The sequence below is a fragment of the Echeneis naucrates genome, chromosome 13 (assembly GCF_900963305.1).
Source record: "Echeneis naucrates chromosome 13, fEcheNa1.1, whole genome shotgun sequence".
Lineage (NCBI taxonomy): Eukaryota > Metazoa > Chordata > Actinopteri > Carangiformes > Echeneidae > Echeneis > Echeneis naucrates.
Genome location: NC_042523.1, coordinates 9975655 through 9995507, shown reverse-complemented (window position 1 = coordinate 9995507; position 19853 = coordinate 9975655). Strand labels below are relative to the sequence as shown.

Here is a 19853-nt window from a genome sequence, read left to right as displayed (position 1 = left end):
TGTGTCAATGTGGACCAACTACTTAGTAAATGTTTATCTTATACATGAAATGTCAATCACCAATCAGCGAATTATGACATTTTTTAAATGTTATTAAATGTTTTTAAAATAAGAAACTCTTGGAAAATAACTATTAATCAGTGAACAGCAGGCTGACCGGACAAACCCAAGGGATTATTCAGAATTTCAAACGGGGTTCATATACATGTTCATTATGTAGCAGATGAAAATTTTGGCTTTGTGGATCTAGAACTGCAATAGGAACCACTAAAACAGGAGTAGCATGCTGATTATAATTCATGCCTGGTCTCTTTTTCCAAATGCTCCTCGGTATGGAAATCCTAAATGGCCAATATTAGAAACAGAGACCAAATGAATTCATCTAATGAATAAATATAAACACAACCAGTTTCCAGTTCATGGACAATACAATCATCAGTCTTGCTCAAATTCTGCTTCCATGATGATTAGGTGCACTGAAGTATTTGGTCTAACCTGATTCATATTCTAAGTATTTAACTGAACCAATGAATTCTGGAATAATTCAACACATTTTACAAATTGCATTCAGCCTTGCTTTATTACTTTTTAAATTTGAGAACTCTCTACCGTATGTATTGCTGAGTGAAAGACACTTTCAATTTGGACAAAATAACCACAATTCCTCTAACCAAATGTGCATGTCCAGTCTGTAGATACCAACAATGACTCTGATCTGCTTGAACTTTCCGCTGGCAGCTAGCACTCTCACTGCTGTCATGTTTTCTATAAAGGAACACACTGTTCAGACAGAGGGGAAAAGGTCATCCTGGACCACTTACTGAGGAGTCATTTTGTACTTACGTATGAAAGGAAACAGTAGTTCTGTTATTTGTGGTGGTAGAAAAAGACTATTTAGAAAAACACCATTAATAAATTGTAGGGGGGGGGGGGGGGGGGGCGTCCCCAGCCGTAGGCGTAATTGTTGATCTAGACTTGTGAGGCACTTATGCTTAATGTGGCGGGTCATCTGTGGCTTCACCGGATGTGTGGCTAACATCAGCAATCCTCTATTGAAAATGCACTTTCTAGGATTTTGTGATTACTACATTATTCTCATTACTGCTTTTCTCTTATCTTCCCTTCAGAGTAGTAGAAGGAAATTTACCAGGGGGGGATTAGAAGAAATAAAGACTAAAACTAAAAGAAGGAATTAAATGCTTCATGTGTTGCTTATTGTACTGAAGCTCAAGGTAACATCTGCAAGAAAAGCATCAAATGTCCAAAGCTTTTGATTGTTTGGAGTTTAGCTTTCTAAAGACCTTGGGAAGCAGAAAAACTCCTCAGGCAATTCATCGTCACCCAAGGGAGACATATTTGTAGATTCAAGGTCCCCCAAGACTCTCAAGGGTGTACTACTTTTTTTTCTTTTTTTGTGCTCCTCTGGCTTTATCACTGTCTTGAATAATTGTTCTCTTTTTCCATGTGTGATTCAATAGTTTCAAGGCTGAAAACTAGTGTGTGGCTTTAGGCTGCAATAAAATCATGAGAATTAATTTAAACTGAGCCAACAAGCATTGCGATTTCTCCTTTATGACAAAAATGCTAGACTCAGGTCAGTTAGTCACCTATCTGAATTGGTTAATTTGTTATTTCAACTGATTGTGCAACAGTATTGAGACAACCAACTGCCAAAAGAACTGAGCTGCTAAGAAGCTGTGACACACAACAGATATCAAATCAACACAATTAAGAGTGAAATGACAAATTTAAGGAAAACAACGCATTGCTTTTGACTGCTTATAAATTCTGTAGAGGAGACAGGGCAGCTCAAATAAAACTCTACTGTATCTGCCTTAGTCCACAATTTCTAAAGCGATTCATCAGGAATTGAAAGGCGGCATGGAAACAGATGGATACAAAGAATAACAGACAAAGAGAGGGGTGATGAGGTGTGGTATACGATAAAGGTCGATAAAGGACACGATGAAAAAGCATAGTCATCAGGCAACAGTAAACCACACACTCCCCACAGGAACATCAGAAAAATTATTGCATGTTTTAATTTTTCCTATAGTTTTTTTTTTTTTGTTTTGTTTTTAATTTTTGAGACTTCCTTCTTTAGCATTTTATGCAAATTTAACCCAGAGACAGTGCTTTAAGTAATGAAATACAGACAATTTCTTCAGTTATAACTGAAAACTCAGAAAACTTGAAAAATGCTTCCACACATTTAAGCAAAACCATAACAATGCAACATATGTTTCACAACATTTTTTTCTATCCACATGCTTTGTGTTAAGCTCAGTGAGTGACTCTCGTTTGACATAGCACTTAGACGGCCACTTCACTGGTGGGGGGCGTACATTTTAGTGAAGAAGTGGAGAATTTTCCCAATGGAGGTCCAGTCTCTGGTCTACTCTGGTCTGGTCTAGCCTCTAGTGTCTACAAGGATTCGGTCTCTGGGGAGGACTCGTTTCTGGTCTAGTCTGGTCTGGTCTAGTCTCTAGTTTGGTGAAATCTCTGGGTAGGTCCTGTCTCTGTAGGTCCGTTGTCTCGTCTAGTCACCATTGTTGTAGCCTAGTTCATCATTTGTTTCTAATTAACCAATTGCCCCCACCAGGGGTCCAACTGCACCCTTCTTATTGTGGGGCAACAGCGTTAACCACTACGCCACTGTGCTGCTCAGGTCCCCACATACATTTACATCTAGTCACCAATTAACCTAGACATGTTCAGGTGCCCTCACCGGGAATCGAACTGCGGCCACTACACTTAAGTCACCACATTTATTTATTTATTTATTTTTAGGTAGGGGGGCGTGCATTATTGGTGACCCCCCTCGGAGCATTTTCCCAACAGATACGTTCCTTTTTATTCCGGGGAAAAAAAGTGTTTATGTAAAATCTGGGCCAGTTCTGTTATTCTGTGCTTATAATTAATTCAAATTTTTTGTGACTGTGGATTTTATAGGGCCCTATTTACTAAATGCCCGGGAAGACGGGGCTCGACATGAGCTTCACAGTGTGCAAGGTTTGCAAATTGAGGATTGAGCACTTCCAGAACCCATGTTTAGTTCACTATTTATTTTTATTTTTTTTATGAAGAGACACTTTTATTTTTGTTACTTAAGCAATAGGTGATATTGCTTTTATGCAACAATTCCATCTAAGCATGGATAAATGTTTAAAACTTAATAAATGTGATTAATGTCTCCATTTGTCATTCTGTCTTGCAAAGCAGACTGGAGTATATCATGTGGATACTTTGCACACCAACAGATTGAAGCAGAAATCATGAATCAAATCGTTTTGAATCGAAAATTGATTTTGAATTGAATTGAGAGATAGTAAAAGATTCCCACCCCTACTGTATAACAACAGTTAAACTCTCTCTTTGAAACCAAAGGTAACTTAAACCAATCCTTCATGTAAAATAGAACAATCAACAACAAGCGATTATCTTGGGCAGTTTTATACTGACAACTCATGGGTAAAATGAATCATGAGCTTTTGGGAGGTTCAAAGCCAAAACTGAAATTTTGTATGTTTTCAGTAAAAGGTTAAAACTTGAATTGAAACTTTGCGTGCATTGATTGGGTTTTCACTTGATGAAAAGATAGACCTGTGGAGATGGGAAGCATTATTTTTCAACAGGTTGCTGTACCTGACACAAGAGAGAAACTGTCAGCAGTGATTTAAACTACACAAAGAGTGCAGCGCTAATTATTCAATAGAAGTGCAGAAAGCCAAAGGCTGTTGTCACACTTGAACTGTAAACCATAGTCTTGCACCTACTTTGTTCCTACAGCCTTCTGCAAGATTTCAAACTATGGATTGTTTGTGTCACACTTATTTATTCAACACTATAAATCAGTAATGGTGCATTACAAATGCAATTTTTTGTCTGTTTATAGTTTCTACTCATAATAATGATCTAATATAACCACCGTGTTACCAAATGCAGCTCTAGAGCAACAGAAATTATGAGCCTGATGCCACACACCACAGCATCAATGCCAGTAAAGCCAGTGTATTGAGGCTGCATTCCTACTGGATGCTTGTCTCAACATATCTGAGTTTTCTGTTTAGTGAAATTGTATTTGTTAAATGACCTTCAGTTTGTATCTCTTGAAAAGAGTGCCTCCCAGAAATAAGACCAACAACCAAATAGATCACAGCCAAACATCTGGAGAGCCTATCAGAGCAACAGAAATTGTTTCCCAGTTTTATGGCTGATAAAATGAGTTTTCTTCTCCTTTTGCTCTGAGAATTTCAGCTGTTTCTCGTTAAAGAAGATTAACTTAAAATAATATAATGTTAATTCCTGTGTTTGTTTTTAGTAGACATTTCTCACAAACATAGATGCGGTATGGGTGGTGAGCACATAATCAGCCGCAGTGCTTGTTGATCTTTCTGACTTTGTCAATAACACAAAAGCTCAATAACCAAGGGTACTGTCCCCTCCCTGAAGATCATAGGAGGATTACAGATCCCCTTGACAAATTCACTGTTAATAAACGGCAAAACACACCAGACACGGAGCGCTTGTGAGCATCATCCACCTTCAATTTGGAGTTTGTGCACAAGAGTGAACACACCACAATTTTTATTTATTTAATTTTTTTGTGGTGCAACACCTATCCTATTTATCCATTTATTTCTCCACTTTTTGGTGATGATGTGTATTATTAAATGAGTGTTTGATTTCAATTGCATTGTTAAAGCGTATGGGATGACTTTTGAGAACTGAGCCTGACATTGATAAACCTGTGTGAATATTGTATATGAGTCATCAAAGTAGGTCAGGCCAGAGATGTACCAACATAAGGCTTTTAGTAGTAATGCTTATACACACCATTTTTAAACCAGGTATTCTTAGTGCGGTGTGACCTGCGTATTCAGCCATTCAATGTGCAAAGCTAACGCTGCATAAACTTGCAAAACTGTTGTTAATGAGGTGTGAGTAACCATTCAAAGGCAAGAAACTTTCAATGCTGAAGTGCAATATAAACCCTGGGCTAATATCAGCAGTATACTCTGCCATTATGTGGACATAAAATACATTTCGTTCAAACAGTGACAAAGGCAATAGCGGAACGGCATAAATGGTGGTCAGTTCTTTAACTCCAAGACTTTTATCATCCCATGACATTTATTAGACTGTTTAAAAGACTGCATTTATTGCAGATGCTTTATTTGCAAGGAACTTCATCGAGTTCAGCTAATGTAACAACTCATTTCATTTGTTCAATTCAAAAGCACTTTCTGGAAAGCTATGTCTGTGCACTTAGTTTTATTTAAACTGCACTTGTGAGAACTGTGTGACTGTTTCTTAACTGGGGACTCAACCCCAACTTTACCTAAGCAGAAAAAACTTTTGATTTGAAATCTGACATTCTCTTCAAAAGTAATGACAGTGCCTGTTTCTGGTTGAGTATTTTAGGATACCTAATCACATATAAAACAATTTAGGTATATAGAAAACCAAAACATACCTCTTTTAGCTTTGGCTTGTCTCACTCGCCAAATTGTCTTGTGAATTTCAAAGTTGTAATTAGCAGGCAGGGCTTTGATCGCCTCCTGTAATGCCAGGTCTTGCAGGATTTCATCTGGAATTTGATTCACTACACGTCGTGGTCCTCTGACTAGAAAGAAGGTTAAATGATTGATCTGTTAGTAATGTGGTCAGCCTTTTCAAACTCCAATTTAATTCTACAGTGAAATTATAGGTCAAGTTATGTGCTGGGAGCTGCCCGCACAGGTCATGCTACAAGTTTCACAAATGTTCTACAGGTTGGACAAGCTCTAAGAAGGTGCAATCGGGTTGATACAGGTCAAGAAAGTTGCATTTGCAAAGTTTTTTTGTCATAAAGCTCTGCAAATCCATTCCTCACCTCTATGGTAATATGCCACAAGAAGTAAAGGAAGAGAGCTGGCGAGTCGGATCCTTTTTTGTACTTGCGGTATTGTCTAAAAAATATTTTTCTACAAGCTGATGGATGGTTTGAAATATCAGCTGAAATGGGAGAAATCCTCAAGGAGATTTTGAGGTGGTCTGTCTTGTTCTCAGGTACAGGCAGAGTTTCAGTGACACTCACAACACAATGTATTGTCTAAACCTGGGGCAGCACCAACATTTCTTCTTTTTTTTTTAATCTGCTCATCACCATCTGTTTATATAGAAATATATATATATTTTTATTTTAGCTAAATTTTTCTTTCTTCTATCGGTCGTTGGTGTAGGTAACTAATTTCAAAAAGATATTGTTTCATTTGTGAATAAATTTTTGTCTCTACCTTCTCAGCAATCTTCCCGATGAAAGCGTTGGATAAGCATCTGTAGCTAAATAACATTAATTCAATACAGGACCATCAACTACTGGAATTGAAATGAATCTAATTAATCCCGTTTCCTGAGATATCAGGTGATTAACTTTGCAAACAGAGAAACTGACATGTTTAAGACATACAATATGTATATTTTTCGTGTATCTCATAAGAAATACTGCTTTCAATCGGACACCAAGATGACAGTAACAGTGGTCCGATAACAACAATGAAAAACATTAGTCATAAACCCTCAAAGACACAATTAATCGGACTCTTTTTATTTCCCGGACATAGGTGAAGCCTGGACAGTCACCATGAGCACCAACAGGACGCGAACCAAGAGGCTGAAGAGCCGATAGCGTGTTTAATCAGCACGAGTCAATACAAAGTGTGGTGTATCGGTGTTGCTCTCTCTTCGACGCGGCAGTGTGTGTCTGAGCTCTGTGCGGAAACAGACACAACCTTTCCCCGCCTGCTGTCCGGGACAGTTTATACTCCATAACAGTGTTTACCTGCAGGCTTTTTGACAGGAACAAGCTGGACTTCACTCGAGGGCGCCGCCATGTTTTTTTTTCTCCCAAACATTAAACACGTGAGGAACTTAAAGGAGAAACCAATCGACAGAAGAGAACAGGGGAAAACGTCGAGCATCGATATAACCGATGTCAGTGAACGGGACAGGACGGAAACTAGCTGGAGATCAGACCACATCATTACGGTAGACAATGTTTCTATGGGTTAAAGTGCAGTTTCCCCCATTGGAAGATAAAATTAAATTAAATTAAAAAAGCTGTCTGGTTTATCCCAAATAAGGTTAACACTGAGGTAGTTCTGATGTGCTTAAGGAATCATATACATACATAGACAAATATACAAACAAAATACAGTAAAAACTTAGTAAAATCAGAGATGCATAAAATAAATAAATAGAATATTGTTTCGTCCAATGTGGCCTATACCTAGTGTTTTAAAGTGTTAAACATACAAAATCAATCTAGAATAATATAAAGTAAAACAAAAAGAATAACATAATGTTTGAAAAGCAATGCGGCAAGGGGGTTTTGATAGCATGATTAGATCAAATGGACGGTTTCTTACTTTACATGTTCTTCTGTGAAATGTAGAAGACGCATGTCTGAGTGTGTGTGTGTGAGAGAGAGACTTTATCTAATGCATTAATCCATTATCTATCACATAGCCTGCTGATTTGCAGACAGCACGTCACTCTCTATTATATATTTATGAAAGTACAATGGGAATGATAACCCCCCCAACCCCGTGAGTCTTTTTTATACAAGTGGATGCATCGTTTAGTCTTATATATGTTGTGATATGTAAGTTGGGTGAAATCACATTGACAGCCATGAGGAGCCGTGGTGGCAGAAGGATGCAGTGAGTCTCCGGCTGGCGCAGAAAGACAGACAGACGGCGGCAGGAGCAGTGAGATGGATGGAGCAGGATGCTGCCCGGTGGAGGGGCTGAGGCGCAACAAGACACTCTCCCTGCTTGAGCGCATCAGCCAGCTCTGATCCATAGGTGGAAAAGCAGAGAGATCCACACAGACAAGATCACAGAAATGTAACAATCACGAGTGGAGGGGAGAGAGAGCTGAAAAGGCAGATTTTAAGGAAACCGGCGGCATCAGAGTCTACATTATTAAGGAGGATTTGAGGAGTCTGCGTTTATAATCCGACATCAGAGGCAGAATGTGAATCCAAATAACTTATGTTAATTAGAGATTTTAACGAATGTGATGCGATTTGAACGGCTCTGAAGCACGGAGAGAAGAAATTTTTGAGATTGGCCACTTGGATTTATATATCCCCGGCGTTTTATTTATTTATTTATTTATTTATTTTTTGGAAACTGCTCGTTTTCGTCGCCGACTTGCCCCCACAACTGATTTGCAGGCTCCACGGTCAGATGCGTCGAAAAGCTGGAGTTGGTTATCTGGGGTTGTATCGGACCACTGTGCGTTTGTGCTCCTCTCTCTCCTCCTCACACACACACACACACACACACACTTGTACCGGAGTAAGAATTGTTTCGGGCTGAGGTGATGTTTTTAGTGCTCCCATTTCGCAATGATTGGCGCCTAATTTCCCAGGTCCGGCCGCGGTCCCTCAGACTTTGCGGAAAAGGAGATTATTTTTATGTTGTTTGCTGTCAGTGTTCATCGAGCCCACGGCAGCCCAGAGGTGAGACTCTACACGGCGGATCGAAAGAAAATCCGGGGGAGTGACAACTGACATTCACCCGACCGAGCCGCGAAAGGCTCCGGATCAACTTCACAACTAAGGCGCACAAGTTTATAAACCTGGAATATAAGAATAGATGATTCTCCGAGAACAGAGGAAGAAATACACCTAGGCCTACAAAATGTTCCAAAGAGGTGAGTGAGTCTCAACTTTAGCCCCTCGGATTATTCTCCCCCATCGCATTGTTTTGCTTATTTTTCATAGTTTGCTGGAGCCTGAAGCGAAATCCGAGTCCCCGTGCTGCAGCCGACTCCTTTTCTGTTTTGTTGTTGTTATTTGCCCTCTTGAAATATTTGTTTAAATATGACACGGGCTGTTCATAATGCAGCACGTTGCCCGGCAGATGGTGATACAGCCGATGCGCCATTTGAAACACATTTGAATGGCACAACACACACTGAAGGTTTTAGGGAATGAAATATTCATCCGTGTGAGGAAACATGGGGACGACTATGTGATATTTATACAGCTGATGCCGCACTGCAGTTTATGAGTTGTACCCGGGTCACAGGGCTGTCTCTGCTGGACCACGCACTCTGTCCCAGCCTTATTATTATGGTTTGCTGCTTGTCGGTACATCCAGCCGTGATGGATCAAACCGCAGTTCACAAGGTTATTCACCGCCGGCGACGAGATGAATAGCTCAAGACCTCGAGCAGCTCACATTAAAGGGAAGGGCTTCTCAAACTTTTAATATCTAGATTGTCCTGATAGACTTGGAGCTTACATTCATACACAGTCACGTGACGGTCTTTGTTTATCTCTCTAATTTGGCCACACAGCTGTGCAACCGGCTTCCTGTCTGACTAAAGTAGGAGAGTAAAACCTCTAACGAGAAGAGATTACAGTCATCCGTGCACCCATTGTGCTATCATCCAGGAAGTGGAATAAAAGTTAAATTAAACTCTTATTCCCCATTAAAAAAAAGTCCTGCATTAGGCTTTCCTAACACTTTGCTATGGGCTTAAACAAGCCTGCATATGATACAGTAGAACTTTCACCGGAGAAAAACACACACAGCCACACGTTAGGTGAGGGTCACCGCATAGACTACTCTGTGTCCACATCACATCTGTGTTTATTAAGCATGCTGTGTGAAAAACCATCTGCTTTTAGCGAGTGTGTGTTTCTGCGATGTGCCTCAAGGGAGTAGAGGAAAAACAGCATGTTTTTCTTGTTGCCATCAGATCGATTATTGCTGTACCAACAGCCAACACACCATGGTGATGAGTGTTTACGGCTATTACAGATTTGTGCAAAGGCCTATTGTCTCAACCAGCACCCTGACAACTTCTCTTGATTGATTGGGCTTTACAAGAAATGAACTTACTCTTATCATGTATGGGAATTGTTATGTCTGGATTCTTTTTTTTTTTTTTTTTTGACGAATGAGACACCGTGTGTGATTTGAGAAATGCGTGCTGTTTTATGTTAAACTAATGGATATGCTGGGAAGTGCTATTACACTTGATAATGTATCATTATCAAGAGATCTTTGATGAGCTCATTTACCTTTGCACACAATCGTTTTCCATTTACGCTTGGAGTTAAATGGAAAACTGAAACCAGGATGATTGGCATCTAAGGAGTTTGTCCTTCAAACATGTTCCACAATTCATCCCTGCTCTGTCCAGTGTTTGCATGTGGATCAGCTGTTTTACCACTGTGCAGTGCCCGACAGAAAATCACTTAATTCAAGACAAATGACTTCAAAGTATAGATTTCACCAGTCTGCCAAAAGTGCTCAGTGTGCCAGCCTGTCTGAGTTTACAATAGTGAGGCAGTGATGCGTCAGTGCTGGCAGGAACAGCACAGAAGTTGTCTGGTAAATGAGATTTTTTTTTTTTTTTGCACCTAAAATAACACATTCAAGGGAACCTGCCTGATGCATCAGGTGCAGCATTTGCTGTGACACATCCACCATTCACAAGCATGGACAAGGAAAGCGTCTTAGCTGACACATTGGCAACAGCTCTCAAGCTGACTTCATATTGTGGCTAACTGAGCTTAATTAGCATGTTAATGGAGTGGCCCTGTCGATGGTATGATGGCCTGGACTTGGTTCACACAGTCAGACAGTCTGCTGAGCTCTCCATCTGTGGGCCATTAAGTTGTGAAACAAGGTACAGTCATGTCCATATAATCCATAAATATGTCTAGACATGTACAACATCAGTTGTGGTGTGTGTTCAACTGCAGGTGAAACAACATGGCCCTATTATCTTTGTTTGATCAGTCTGAGTGGTGGTTGGGATTCTGCGGTGTGTGTGTGTGTGTGTGTCTTTTCGGGGCTTATACAACAACATGTGTGAGTCTGAGCACATGTGTACATCTACCTAGCCATGCAAGCATACGTATCACTCCATCTCTGCCTTGGCTTTTCTGTCCCTCTCTCAGTCTCGCTTTCTCAATCTCTCTTTTTCTCAAACCCAGTCAGCCACAGAGTGGGCACAAGGGATGATGTGTCAGAGCAGCTTTGAAATGGAATATACTGAATATACCAAGTGGTGATGTACTGTGATTGCTGCTACATGTTATCGATGATTATTTCAGTAGGTGCAACGACACCTTTTCCTGGTTTAAGCTTCCTTGTGAGTTCCACAGTGTTGGGCACAGACAGGTATGTCACTCACATGGTTGCTGAAAAATACCGACTTGTATCAGTGCCCTAGCCTCACAAAGTTAAACAGACAGATCCTTCTATCATTATGTAGACACTCTCCCAGATTAGTTTTATTCCACACATGCTTATGTTTCTGCATGGTAAAGCCCATTCACGACAAACGTATCACTGACCTGGATGTCATAGATTTTTTTACTTCTATGGGCATCTGCTGGTCTCTATTCATTTCAGAGCAGCATGGAAATCAATTTGGAGCCCTGAATCATGCATGACAAAATCACAGACAGCATGAATTCCTCTTCATTTTCAGTCATGTATATCATTGTTCGATGCTACTACCATTGCAGACTGAACACCTTATTGGTGCTTATAAGTAGATATGAGAGAAGGCATGAGCTTTCAAAGCTTCCTATTAAATGCAAAACAGAACTGCCCCTCATTGCATTTTAGTGTACCAGTGACAGAAAGGAACAAAAATGGATGATACTAAATGTGTGAATGGTCACGTTTCTGAAGTACATTTAATTTTTATCAGTTTAGTTTCTTACGGCAGCACGGTGGCATAGTGGCTAATGCTGAGTTTGCATGATTTCCCCATGGGTTTCCTCCCACTGTCATGTTTGGGTTAACTGCTGACTCTAAATTGTCTGTAGGTTTGAGTGTGAGTGTGAGTGGTTGTTGGTCTCTGTCTGTCTCTGTGTGTTGGCCCTGTGATGGACTGGTGACCTGTCCAGGGTGACTCCGCCCTCACCCAGTGTGAGCTGGGATTGGCTCCAGCAGCCTGTGTGAACTGGAAATGGACAAGTGGTAAAAGATGAATGAATTTCTTACTGGACTGACATTAAATAAACATAATGGCTGCTCAGGAACTGCAGAAAATCACTCGCCACTTATGTCGTGCTCTGGAAAATTGGGACTGTGATGTAACACATAATTTGTACTTAACAGTAGGACCGGGATGATATGCTTTTGTCCTCATTTGATTTTATCATAATACTTGGGTGCAGATTCTATTTATATTATCATTTTCAAGTATTGCATTTCTGCAAGTATTGCGAGCTCATATTATTGATTATTACGGTTTTATTTTCATATTCTACAAAAACAGTGCACATCCAACATGTCGGTCAGTGTAACATTTATTTTAGCAGCATCACACTGCATAGATATAAAATATAATGCAAAACGTACATCAGATTGAACATAAATAATATTAAGTGATGTGTAGTTCCTAAAAACGCATTGTTTTCAAAGCAAGTGTGTTATTTGTGTTATTTAACTGTCCCTGCTCAGTAAGCTAGTACTTCAAGCAAATAAATAAAATTTTTCCAAAGTAAATGGAGTACTTGAAAGCTCCACACAGCACAAATGTGAGCCTTTAAATGTACAAAGTTCATAATGCATGAAGAAGATGTAGATTAGATTGAACAAAAGTATATACACTTTTTTATTTATACTTTAAGTAAATACCTTATGGCTAAAATGAATGCGCTTCTGAACATAGCAAAAATGTAAAAAACATCTGATAAAATTGAACTCTTACTGTTAACAAACTCTCGCCTGCAAGCAATTCAGCCAGCGTACAGGACCCTCACATGGTACACAGTTTGAATTTATTCATGTTCTACCTTTGACAGTATTCTATTTATACTTGAGACTGAGACTGAAACACACACACATCTCTGTTGTACTACATTATGAACTATGAATTATTATTAGGATATATTAACCTGATCATGATGCTCCATTGTGGCAACCAATCTTGAAAGCATGCCTTGTTTCACCTCGCCAGGCACTTTAAATCTTGGATTAAGTCCTGAAGCTTGGTTGAGACTGGCCCTCATTACCTTCACTGTATACCGCTTTATTAGATCTTGGTGAATGGCTTATTTGACTTCGCTGAAAAATGGAGGATCTCTGAGCGTTTCCTGGGTTGCCTGCAAAAGCTGTGCAAGTACTGAGGCTATGATTGCAAGTGTCGGGTGAGTCTCATTGCGCATAACACAGGTAGCCAACTTGACTGGCTTCAGGGCCGGGATCAAATCGCCACATTTAATACGTCTGACTCTGTGAAGGTGCTGATCGTGTTCTCTCTCTTTCTGACCTCAGGGGAAAGCAGTACAGCTGTGATTGTTGGCTGTTGCTCAAGGAAATGATCAACCATGTCAAATGCACTGCTGCATCTTGGTACGTGTCTGTGCTGGGAGCTTTAGTAACTTTTGCTTTTGCTCCAAAGCATGGAGTGCCTCAGCACGTCTGTGGAAAAACCCTGTCACACATCGTATTTGTCTAAGTAATCTTGCTAGAGCTGGCAGCTTTGGCGTATGGTGGGAAGCCGGGTTGAGGATGCGCACATAGCATTCAATGTAGAGAAAGACAGAAAGCCAACATAACTTTGCTGTAGATTTGAGGCGTATCTGTGTCTGAGAAAAACTTTCTGGATGGTATAATGTGGCTCCATATCGTAAACCATGTTTTGAAAAACAGTTTTTCCACCACTGCTGTATGGATAAAGGTCTTCGCAGATGAACTTGACTTCTTGATGCATTCTGCCTTGTCTGGACTTTTGGGCAGTTGGCTTGGCGGCCATTTAGCTTAACCCATGCTTAGCTCCAGTGACACTCATGTCCCTGACATATAGACATGCCAAGCTTCACTTTTCCTGGCAATGTGTGAAACCCAAAATGTGGCCATACGTTGGATTTAAAGTGAAATGGAGCAGATTGTATCACCACTGAGTTAGAGTCCTCCATTTTCACTTTCAACTGCTCTTGCTCCTGCAAGAAACAGATATGATGCCACTCAAAGTTCAGTGAAGCAGTACAGTACAGTATTTAATCATATTAATCCCCCAGAAAGAATTGATTTTTTAAAATCTCCCCATAAATATCACAATACTTAGGTGAATCTTTTTTTTTTCTTCAAAATGCTAAAGTACTAATAAGCAGCTTTAAGCATCAGTCCTGTATGTCTTACCTCAGACCTTATACCTGAACATAAAGCTAATCTATCATGAACCATAAATCCAACTTCTTAACCCAGAGTAGCTCTCTTGGCTCATGAAAGCTGACCTGCACACATGCATGCTCAAACAAATATGGAAGGCTTACTTTTAGTGTCAGACTTGCAATATAAGACTAATAGGGAAAGGCATTTGCATTGGCTTCATTTGACATGATGAGCTTTTTCTAAATGAAATTTAGCTGCAAGAGAACAAAAGGGCTTGTAACAGCAGTACACATCCTGCAAGCTTTATGTTTGCACACACTTTGACACACCTCAACAATTGTATACATTCTAATTAATTCAAATTAAGAACACTGTCATAAACATCTAATTCAGAACAAAACAAAACAAATCTTTTTCATATCTTCTATCTCCAGTGATTGACAAATGCGGAGATAATTAGTTGTGGCCATTATGAAATGATGAAGCATTTAGCAATCATATTTTGTAAATCAACCACAACTACGAGCATTGACTTTAAAGTAGCACATCACTTTTGTTGTTTTTAATATAAGCAGACAGAGAGGAGTCAGAGGATTTGCCATTAATGAGTCCAGATCAACGAAGACAGCACTAGGCAAACACCTGTGGACTCTGTAGCTTTCCAACCCTCCTCACTTGTTTTGTTTCTCATGGCCCCGAGTTGCTGGCATCTGAACGGCTCTTGACAATATCAAATCACCACAGATGCCAAGGGGGCTCTCTCTTCCCTCGGAGGAAATGTTTTTAACCAAAGGAGGATATGCCTCAGCGACATCAAGTGCTATGTTGCCGTTTAAAAAGCGAAAAATACTTAAGTCATAAAAGCAAATGGTCTTTTTTTTTTTTGTTACCAAATGCCAAACAGAGGCTTTTCCCTAATGTGGGAGTCAAACCCAGGCAAGTGATTTGATATGACCATGTGAATTTGCACAAAAGCAGTAAATACCAATCTGTTCCTGTAATGTGTTGCAAGCTGTAAGCCATTGTCAAGTCTCAGAGAGAGGCCTATTTAAAGAAAACACATTCCCCACTCGCATCATCATCTTTCTAATCCTCTCACAGTGTCAGACCTCTGCTATCACTCCTTGTCAACTCTCCATTGATGTACTTTTCAGCGTGGCTTATGTTTCTGCACGGGTTAGAGGCAACGCGGACTAACGACTGAGTGTTTAGGGGAGAAGAGGTTTGAAGCGAAGTGAAGAGGATAATATAGATAGGAAGAAAAATATAAACTTCAAATCGAGCCCCTAAATCTATTTAAGCTTTCCGGAAAAATTGAAAGCAAATGATGAGGACACCATCACTACTCCTGTTGGACACAGTGCATATTAAGATCTTCTATCCTTCTCCTGTGTAAAGCTTGAATATTGGCTGATCATGGTGCACAAAAAAGAATTACACAAGAAAAGTTATTCAGCATAAATCCTATGATTTAATAAGTGAAGGCAACCAAAATGTTAAATAAATTGGTCCATTGGTAGTCTGTAGATTTAGCCTATAAAACACAGCTTCACGGATAATTGACAGAGGAACATTACCAATTATTGGATGGCTGAGTCACATTTATTATGCTGCCACACAAAGCACCTCAGGCTCTGTCTGCGCATTCCAAACATCTTGTTTAGGCGAAGGAGATTGTTGAAATCCAAAAGCCATTTATTTAGTGGCCAATACTCAGGAGTGTTTCCATGGAAGCCTCTGGGATTGTTTTACGATCTGATGCCTAACAAAAGATGACAAATAATTAGTGCTTGTATTTGTGTGTGTGTGTGTTAATATGGAGAAGACAGCACTAACTGGTGTGCATGTCCTTTTTCTGCCATGAACTGCTATGATTTTTTTTTTTTTTTGTTCTGCAAGCCATTTTCACACTTCCTTGTCAACCATTTCACACTGAATTAGGACAAGAGTGCTCTGAGTTCAGAAGTGGATGCAGTGCTACAATGCTGCTGAGGACACACTTATTAATAACGACTTCATGATTAAATCTACTGGACATTAGAGCTTGGAAAAACCTCCTTCAGCAGGAGTAAAGGTTGAGAATGACAGAACATGCATGGAAAAATCTGTCCATCTTGCATTTGCCCTCTAACCCCCAAAATTACCCGATTCTTGTGTAAACGCCCTCTCCTCTGCCTTTGATGTGGAAATCAGATGCAAGGTTGGTCATTAGCAGATGATAATGAGGTGAAAGAGACAAACAAACTAAACCCTGTTGGTTTTTCTAATATTAATAATTAATTTCTGATTAAGTGGCTAATTGGAGTTTAAAGGTCAATGTCACTGTGAATGCCATGGATCTTAGCAGACAGGAGAAAGGTGGGGGAGAGGCAGGGGGAGACAGTCCAGCAGAATGTTGACAGTAATCCCAGGTGCTCTTCTGTTACCCTGACAGCTCTCCCCCTTCCTGAGCCATCCTCCCTAAGCGACATTGCCTTTGTGTGCTGAGGGCAGCAATTCAGCTACTCCAGCACCTGGGCATCTGCCCTTTTTGGCATTTTGAGTTAGAAAGTCCTGGAGATGGCATTTCATCACAAGACAGAGCAGAGGTTAAGAAAAGGGGAGCAGGAAACATCTGTCCCGTTCATTTGTAGTCCTCAAGTCAAAGAAAAACACACATTCTTTATTTGCTTTGCATGTCAGCATACACATGAATTGGGCACATACATCCCAGCAAGAAATTGTCTTGTGCAAAATTGTCTAGTTTGACTGGCGCTGATTAAACTTATTTGTTATCTCTCTGATTAATCTCACACTCCATCCATGTCAAAATCAGAACTCATTCATTTCAAGGTGTTTGACATGAAAACAAGGACTGATTCCGCCTGTGGAGTATGCAAGTCTAAAGATTCATCCAAATGACAATTTCAACTCAGTCTGCTGGGTGAAATTAAAACACTCAGTGGGGGATGTGATGAGAAAAAAGACTTAGCAACACCCATCTTTCTATCTTCCAAGGCTCCTGTCCTAGGCTTTGTCACTCAACTCACCTCTTGCTCCACAGCTCAAACAGAGCCGGCCGGTCCAGGCATTAATGAGACAGACTACTGTCACAGTCATATCTGAGCTTGGTGCTTGTAATATCTGTTGTGGCTGTGTTCTGGCAAATGTTATCTGTGTGAACACATCTGTCAAGGCTGAGACTTACTTTTAGGAACAGTCCGGGCTCAGGTAATTGCTGCAGCCTGCTAGGATTAATTCTGCCTTGTGATCGTAATGCATGCTGTGGTCTGTAATGTTGCAAGTGTAGAGCTGCTTTAATTAACTGCAGGTGATTAGTAGGGGTGTGCCAAAAAATCGATTCATATAAGAATCGCGATTCTCATTTACTTCGATTCAGAATCAATTTAAAACGTCTGCCTCTATTTTGTATGCGGGACGCCCTGATGTCACCACAGAGCCGGTTCTGGAACATATGCATGTGCGGTAGGCACCAAAAGAAAGATGACAATAATGAAGGAAAGAGAGATTCAACCGGCCCCGTCCTTGTTGAAGGCAAAGATTTGGACTCATTTTGGTTTTTACCTAGAGCCCTATAAAATCCGTTATAATTTTTCCCTTATTCCGTTTTAATTTTTCCCTTATTCCGTTTTAATTTTTCTCATATTCACTTTTTTTTTGTTTTGTTTTGTTTTTAATTTTTGAGAGTTCCTTTATTAGCATTTTATGCAAATTTAACCCCGGGACAGTGTTTTAAGTAATGAAATACAGACAATATCTTCAGTTATAACTGAAAACTTAAATGCTTCCATACATTTAAGCAAAAACATAGCAATAAAACAATAACACATATGTTCCACAACTTTGGTTGAAACGACTGTGCTCTGGTTTGACGGCCGCTTCACTGGTGGGGGGCATGCATTATCAGTGAATCCCTTGGAGTATTTTCCCAACAGATACGCTCCTTTTATTCTGAAAAAACAACCAGGGCCTGGTGTCTTGTCTAGTCTGGTCTGATCTGGTCTGGTCTCTACTGTCTCCAGGGGTCCAGTCACTGGGGAGGTCTGGTCCCTGGAGGGGGTGTCTGCTGTCTCCTCTAGTCTGGTCTGGTCTGGTCTTTTCTCTACTCGCTGCAGGGGTCGGGTCTCTGTATTAAAAGTGTGTAAAATGTCGACCAGTTTTGTGTTATTGTGTTTATAATGATTTCTGTTTTTTCGTGATTGTGGATTTTACAGGGCCCTATTTACCGAATGCCCGGGAAGACCAAGCTTGACATGAGCTTCACAGTGTGCAAGGTTTGCAAAATGAGGGTTGAGCATTTTGGGAACGAATCGAATCATGAGATAGTAAAAGATTCCCACTCCTAGTGATTAGGCTAATTGTAGGGTACCATTGTCTACCATCTACTGAGCGTTGGGCACAGATCAGGAAATGCCATACATTTATTGCCATAAATTGAACCATTCTTTGAAAGCAGTATGCTTTCATTCCACTCAGCCCCTCCGCTCCCCTTCTCACTCCTCCCTTATGTAAATTGTACATTTTATATTTTATATTTCATATTCTATATTCATTGTATTTCTTATGTACACTTTATTTTATAATTTTTTTTATTTTATCTATTCCATTCTTCTCTTACATGCACAGTTTGCACAGGGTTGCTGTACCACATGTGACAAATAAAGATCTTGAATCTTGAATCAAGAGTGAATCAATGTCAGACAGCCTGGCACCAGCTGTTGTCTCATATAATACTTTGAGGAGAACAAGAGCATTTTCTATAGAACCCAAAAGATAGTTAAAGAGAAGAATGGCTGAGTTGTGTGTAAAAGGCTGGACTGAGAGACAGATAGAGTTGTAGTAATTACAGAATATAGGCCAAGGTCTTTTCCACAATCACACATCTTTTTATATGCAAATCCTTCACAATTGTCTTAGAATGGTCTTAAATTCAGCCACTGACAGCAGCAGAACCATGTTTTGACCTTATTAAGGCTGGTTGAATGGGGATAACAATGGACTGAAATTACTACTTTCAATTTACTCTATTTTTTCCCCACATTTTCTGAAATGGGAGTCAGAAATTTCCTGCATTCAGTGAACTTTCCACACCCTGACATCTATTTCTAGTGCAGAGATAACTTCTTTCTCACGCCTCCCTTGCCTTATGTATTTCAGTGCTCTCAATGAGAGTGAAGTCCTTGACATTTGCCTGCTTTGCTTCTCAAACAAACATTACTCTTCAGTGTTGGCCCTCACTCACAGAAATCATTTGAGCCATTAAGACTTTGCATCATAAATGAACACACAAAAGAGGTTCAAGGTGCTGTTTTGTGTGCCAGAGATAAGCATGTTAATTATTCCACTACTTGGTAAAGAGTACAGAACCCTACTCACCTCAAATGACACACAGTGGTAGATTGTGACACACGGTGCATGTGGTAAGATTGTTTATAATATGTTTCTATTGTGCTATCACATTCCTGGCCTCCCTAACTAATGTTGTGCTTTTTTTTGGGGCAATAGGTGTGGCTGGGGAGCGCTTGCTTATAGACACAGTAGAAGTATTAAGAAGTAGTGGCTCCAGTAGCTGGTTTTACATTCAAATCACCTTGATCCTGCAGGGTTTCGGTTGTGCATCCTAATGAAGCACTTTCCTTTGCATGTTGCTCAGGATAAAATCCAGGTGCCTCTCTGTTTAAGATGAAACTGCTCAACAGCAAACAACCCTCA

The 19853-nt window shown here is 40.1% G+C and overlaps 2 protein-coding genes across 5 annotated transcripts in view; one reads left to right on the top strand and one right to left on the bottom strand.

Annotated features, from left to right (window-relative positions):
* The window catches only part of dph1 (diphthamide biosynthesis 1), a 53820-nt gene extending 46924 nt beyond the window's left edge, over window positions 1–6896 (bottom strand). The window contains exons 1-2 of one of the 3 annotated variants that reach the window (XM_029518388.1): window positions 6824–6896; window positions 5477–5626 (exon numbers count right to left, since the gene is read on the bottom strand). In XM_029518388.1, the coding sequence (XP_029374248.1) occupies window positions 5477–5626; window positions 6824–6896 (223 nt within the window). The remainder of the gene's footprint in view (window positions 1–5476; window positions 5627–6823) is intronic. The other 2 variants (XM_029518389.1, XM_029518391.1) reach the window with 2 other exon arrangements.
* A 1453-nt stretch (window positions 6897–8349) lies between these two features.
* rtn4rl1b (reticulon 4 receptor-like 1b) overlaps window positions 8350–19853 on the top strand; it is a 122215-nt gene continuing 110711 nt past the window's right edge. For both annotated transcript variants that reach the window (XR_003841393.1, XM_029517092.1), the window contains exon 1: window positions 8350–8703. Coding sequence is in view for 1 of the 2 variants with exons in the window: in XM_029517092.1 (XP_029372952.1) it covers window positions 8691–8703 (13 nt within the window). In the remaining variant the exon portion in view is untranslated. The remainder of the gene's footprint in view (window positions 8704–19853) is intronic.